Below are 6,000 nucleotides of genomic sequence, written 5' to 3' on the forward strand. Positions count from 1 at the left end.
TTCTCCCTCCCAAGGAGAAAAGTGGCTTTGAATCATCCCTCTGACTGAGTTGGCAGCACAACTCCTGACTGACCAGGCCATCCACAAAGTGTTCCAGAATATACTAAGTTGGGGGTTATGTTAATGAGGTAAGTCTAGGAAGGTTTAGTCAGATCACAAAGACCTCGAGTGTACCAGCTGAGCTCCCGGGGAGGAGGCATGATGCCTTCAGTCTCACCCTGGGAATGGAGGAGTTGTTCTCCGGATGCAGTGGATGAGCAGCACTAGACTACCAACTGGCAGGTTAGCCGTACAAACCCAAAAGCCTATAAACAACTTTTTTAAAACTATAAACAACTCTCAATGACCCCATGGAACAAAGTAAAATTGCCCCTGAAAAAAAGTTTTGATGGCTATAATCTTTTTGGGAGCAGACTGTTGCTTCTTTCTCCCACGAAGTGGTTGGTAGGTTCCAACAGACAATCAATTAGCTTAGTTGTGAGGTGCTGTCGAGATGAGAATGACTCAGAGCAATCTGAGGTCAAGTACTTAAATCACTGTGTCACTAGGACACACCAGAGCATAGGCAGATTCATTTCAAGTAAATGGCTCACAGGAGTATAAACGCATGCAAGTCAGGCTAGTGACTTCTCCTGACTCATGTAGCTACAGGGGCTGACAAAGCAAAGACTGGCAGGTTAGACTGCAGGCCACTGGCTTAAGTCCAAAGACCTGGAGGTCAGATAGTAATGAGCCAAATGCAGGATCCAGATTCGGATCACTTTTTGTGACATGAAAGCTGTGTTGGGAACCTTTCCAGGCCTCACCCTATGCATATCTTAATTGGCATCTTTTTTTCTTTAGCTATCACAAAACCAAAGCACTTTCCTAAGTTCCATGAGTCACTGTAGAGAATCATCGCACCCAAGAGTACTGGTGGCATAGTGTGGAGCTGGTTATGCTGATAACCTAAAGACCGTGTGTTGCTGACAGTTCAAATCTATCAGGCTTCACAGAAGCAAAATGGGCCGTTTTTTCTTACAATGATTTACAGTTTCAAAAACCTGGGAGCTTAGCTAAGTGAGGATTTTCTTGTTTTGGGTTTTTTTTTATACATTTTTCTTTTTTTTTAATTTATTATTAATCTCAATGAAAATTTACAGACTTTGGATTGCCATTCATTCATTGTTGCACTTTTCTACCCTCCCAAGCCTCCACCCAGAACACTACCCTCTTGGAAAAGTAAAAGAAAAATTCTTTCATTGTTTTACAAACCCTCCCCCAGGTCCACTCCACCATGTAGCCATCACTCTAGACTCCTGTCATGACAGAAATACCTAATCACATATCCCTTTTAAACAGTTTTCTCCCTCATCTGTTTCAGTACAGTATACATTATTGAACCCATCTTTCTCAGTCTCCCCCCAACCCCAAGGTCAGTCCTCTTTTACAACAGTAGCACCATGCAATATTTGTCCTTTTGTGACTGAGATACTTCACTCAGCATAATGTCCCCCAGGGTCACCCATTTTTAATAATATTGCATGAGTTCCTTATTTTTCAATGCAGCATAGTATTCCATTCTGTGAATATACCAGAGCTTCTCTATTCTTTTGTTGATGGGCACTTAGGTTGTTTCCAACTCCTGACTATTATGAACAAAGCCGCGATAAATATGGGTGTGCATATATCTGCTTGGGTGGCAGTTATGGTCTCTTTGGGATATATGCCCAGTAGCGGAATTGTTGGATCAGATGGCATCTCTATTTGCAGCTTTTTGAGAAAGCGCCATACCTCCTTCCACAGTGGTTGCACCACTTTACACTTCCACCAACAGTGAATAAGGGTTCCAGTTTCTCCACAACCTCGCCAGTATTTGTTGCTTGCTGTTACATTTTTGCTATTCTGCCTGGGGTGAGATGATATATCATAGTTGTTTTGGGTTTTTTCTTTTTTTAAAAAAGGTAACAGTTAAGGTGGCAAGTTGAGGGGGTCCTAAGAGTCCCTAAATTTATGGCCGACTTCTTCAGGGAGTAGGATACCCCAAATTTTATGGTAATCAAGATGGACTTGTTATAGGGACCACAAAACTTACTGGCTGGCATTTGAAGACTTTTGGCAGACATTGTAGTCTGAAGGGACTATGTGCTTTTTAAGTTGAGGTCTAATCTAGCTAAGCTGGTTAGAGGAAGAAGCTTTCACATGCAGTTGAGAACAGAACGGAATTGATCTGAACTGGATAAGGAATGAATTACAAAGACTGAGGCTGCATTTACTTCCCTGACACAGACATTTGTTGTAATGCCACCTAGTCAATGATGACCTACAGCAATCCTAGGTACATCAGAATGAAACGTGAAAGGTCTGTGCCATCCTCAGAATCATTTCTGTGTTTGAGCCCACTGCGATAACCATGTGTCTTTTCATCTCATTGAGGTCTTTCTTTTTCATGGATCCGATACTTTACCAAGAATAACGTCCTCCAGGGATTGGTGCCTCCTGTTAACATATCCAAAGCATCTGAGATGTATCGTCCTCACTTCTAAGGAATGTTTTGGTTGTACTTCCTCCAATACGGATCTGTTCATTCTTTTGGCAGTCTGTTCTTCCCAACGTAAGTTAAACACAACACTTCTCCTTCAGTCTTCCTTAATTCATTAGCTGTGTTGGGAGCACTGTCTGTGTTTCTCATGCACAAGAGGTGACTGAAAATACCATGTCTCAAGCAGTTCATTTTATACTAAGTGACTTCTTTGCTTAAACACTTTAAAGAGGTCTTTTGCAGCAGATTTATCCGATGCAATATGCTTTTGCTTTTTTAAAAAAAAATTTAACATCGTTTATTTGCATCGTATATTAATATTACATTATATAACAGTTTTCATGTTTTGTTAGTTCAGCTTTCTTTACAATGAGCATAATTAGGAACCTTATCCAGTCAGCTGGCCAAGTAGCTATCTTAAAAATGTCTTAGTTGGGAAAAAAAATAGAGTCTTAAGTTTATGCAACTGAATGCTTTTAGAAATGCATCCATTTGTTGAAAATATCAACTGATATTCCATTTGGTCCTACAATCTTATTTGTTATTATTGTCTGCAACACAAATTAGGTCTCGTCCTTCAATACAATTTTTTCTTGATCTTATGGTGCCGCCTGAAATGTATGAACGCTAATCAATTACCTATGGTACAGTGATTCTGTATAGTCTTCCATTTTCTTTTGATGTTTCCTGGATTGTTCAACATCTAGCCCACTGTTGCTGTTGTTAAGGTTGTCAAGTTGACTACAGCTTATAATACTTATGTGACAATGGACCAAAAAATCTTGCTTTCTCCTGCCCAATCCTAATGCTTTATTCTTTATTATATAGCCCAATTTCTTGAACTGTCTGCTCAGCATATAGAGTGACTAAGAATAGGGAAAAACATAGAACTCTGTAACTCACCTTTCCTGACATTCTTTCCCCGTGCCCCCTGACTGCCCCCCCACGTCAATGACTGTGTTTTATTCTCTCAATGCAGCAAATGCAAACTTCAGTTTTACTTAAAGTTGTAACTTGAATAGAAAGCCATGTAATACAATGAATGATTTTGTCACAGATAATTTTCCATTAAGTCAACTGTTAGCAGCTGTCTCAACTGGGGTATTTACACACACCTGGCTGGGCCTGAGTCTTCTTTTCAGCAGCTTTAGATCCTGAATGCACTTGGCAATCATCCCCTTTTCCTGTTGTGCGGAGATGTTCTGCAGCACATTCTTCTCTACTTAAGTTTCTCATGTGTTCTGGTTCCTTTCTATGCATCATACTCTGCAGAGGTGTGATAGTCCACACTACTCTTTGGCTCCTTGTACACTTTGAGTAGCCGTTCCTATTAAGTAACTTCCAAGGCCATTGTGATGTTACTACTTTGAACACCAGAAAGGCAGGCAATGCTGCTTGGGAACCAGTGCCTTCTGGGCCTTTTCTTAATTGCATCTTGGATGTATTGGAAGTCTGCTGCAGCTCTTCTAGTTTGGCAATTTTTTACTCATAAAGTTTATCAGCAAATTGTCCAACAGAGACACCAAATTTTTAAACTACACAGATAAGCAATCCTGCTGTTGCTATGGTAAAAAAGGTTTCTGGTGTAACCACATAAATTTCTTTGGACAGAAAATGCAAGTTAAGCCCATTTTCAAGCATGTAAGGACCTATGACACCAGTTTTAAGGTAAGGAAACTGGAAGAATTCCTCAGGGATCAGCCCAAGGTGCCTTTTCCTCTATGTCCTCCATGTTCAGGAAGAGGTAGCAGAGGGACAAGACTTGGCTGTCCTTCCTGAAAGATCCTTGTGGCCAAGGAGGCTGCATTCTTCTGAGTGAGCTGCTACCGCAGCAGCAGAAAGTACCGCCAGGACAGCATGACCTCGGAGACTCCCCCCGTCATGATGTTAAACCACACTGCAATGAGTTGTTCTATATGAACAACTGCCTCTTAGTACAGGTTCCCTATGAAGACAATGAAGTGTTCTAGAATTCCCATTCTTTGTAATGTTCTCCTTCATATACCATGATTTTCACAGTCAGGTGCCTTTTGTATCATGAATAAAACACAAGTAAACATTTTTATAGTATTCTCTATTTTCAGCCAAAATCCATTTGACATCAGGAAGGTCATTCCTTATTCTGCATCCTCTTCTGAATCCAGCTTCTGGCAATCTCCTGTTGATGTACTTTGACAGCTGGTTTTTAAATAATCTTCAGCAAGATTTTACTTAAATGTGCTGTTGTTACAAACTGTTGAGTTGGACTGACTCACACAGCTGACCCTCCGGCAGGTTTTCAAAGGCTGTAAGTTGTATGAGAGGAGACTGCACCTCTTTCTCCCATGGAGATGCTGGTGAATTTGAAACACATGCCTTCATGTTGGCAGTGCAGTTCCTAAAGTGCAATTAATATTATTATTATTCAATTATTTGTTTCCACATGCTGCTGTTGGACCATCTTTCTTTAGTACAGACAAGAATATAAATCTCAACTGCTCGAGAGCTCTGGTGGTCTAGCACAACTAAGCCAAAGGCAGCATCTCTTTGGAGGTCTGAATCCATCAAGAGCTCAGCTGCAACCCCCTCCTGTTCTCTTTACAGTTTCCATAACCTGCTGGAGTGTTGTCACTTCAAGTGCCTTCCTATCGAAGGGGATCATCTTCAACCACTTCATCAGGTATGTGCTCCAGCTATTTCTAAGGATTGTGCGGGCACGTTTCTTTTAAGTAGTACATAGCCAAGTTCTTTCCCCCAGTCTTCACAGCCTGGAAGCTCCACTTGAACCTGTCAACTATGGGTATCTCTACTGGTATCTTCAGTAGTGGGTGGCACGGCTGCCTGCACGTTGGAAGTTAACTACCTACACATGTTCAGTTTGGTATACCAACTTCTTGGAAATAAGTATGCAAAAACCTTTGACTTAAGAAGTTATATACTCTAAATAAATATAATTAAAATTTACAAAGAAAAAGAGAATTAATTGAGGCCAACCGCAAGGCACAGGATGAATATCTCCACATTCGGAGTGTAGTCTGGTTCTCAAACTTTAGGTACTACTGGTAAAGTAAGACTAGAACCGTATTCCGCTTTAGTCATCTGTATAAGCATTTTGCATGTTCTGATCAACTAAAATGTACCTTAAAATATGCCATTATTCAGAATTTTTCAGAGTTCCAAATATCTGTGCTTCCAAACATGTGGCAAATGCAGGCATTTCATGTCAAATAGTCACCAATCCATTAAAACAAATGACTGTGGTTAAGTTTTTCAAATAATTATTTTAATTAAGAAATAATGGGAAGCTCAGGTGGCCCAGTGATAAGGAACTGCACGGCCAACCCAACACCACACGGTTCAAATCTACCAACTGCTCTATGACAGAAAAATGGGCAGTCCTCTCCATGCAATTTACAGCCTCTGAAAACCGACTGGAGGGGTCAGGTAGGAACCAGTTTCAACTCAACAGCATATTAAAAACAACAATATGTGAAACAATG

The 6,000-nt window shown here is 40.6% G+C and overlaps 1 protein-coding gene and 1 pseudogene across 1 annotated transcript in view; both read right to left on the reverse strand.

Moving 5' to 3' along the window:
* GPCPD1 (glycerophosphocholine phosphodiesterase GDE1 homolog (S. cerevisiae)) overlaps positions 1-2,105 on the reverse strand; it is a 62,990-nt gene extending 60,885 nt beyond the window's left edge. The window contains exon 1 of the mRNA XM_006894263.1: positions 2,075-2,105. Coding sequence (XP_006894325.1) covers positions 2,075-2,105 — 31 coding nt within the window. The remainder of the gene's footprint in view (positions 1-2,074) is intronic.
* Positions 2,106-3,594: 1,489 nt separating this feature from the next.
* Positions 3,595-5,162, reverse strand: LOC102867877 (annotated as a pseudogene).
* Between the last annotated feature and the right edge of the window lie 838 nt (positions 5,163-6,000).

Source organism: Elephantulus edwardii, unplaced genomic scaffold, assembly GCF_000299155.1.
Source record: "Elephantulus edwardii isolate Elephantulus edwardi_28Jun2011 unplaced genomic scaffold, EleEdw1.0 scaffold00138, whole genome shotgun sequence".
Lineage (NCBI taxonomy): Eukaryota > Metazoa > Chordata > Mammalia > Macroscelidea > Macroscelididae > Elephantulus > Elephantulus edwardii.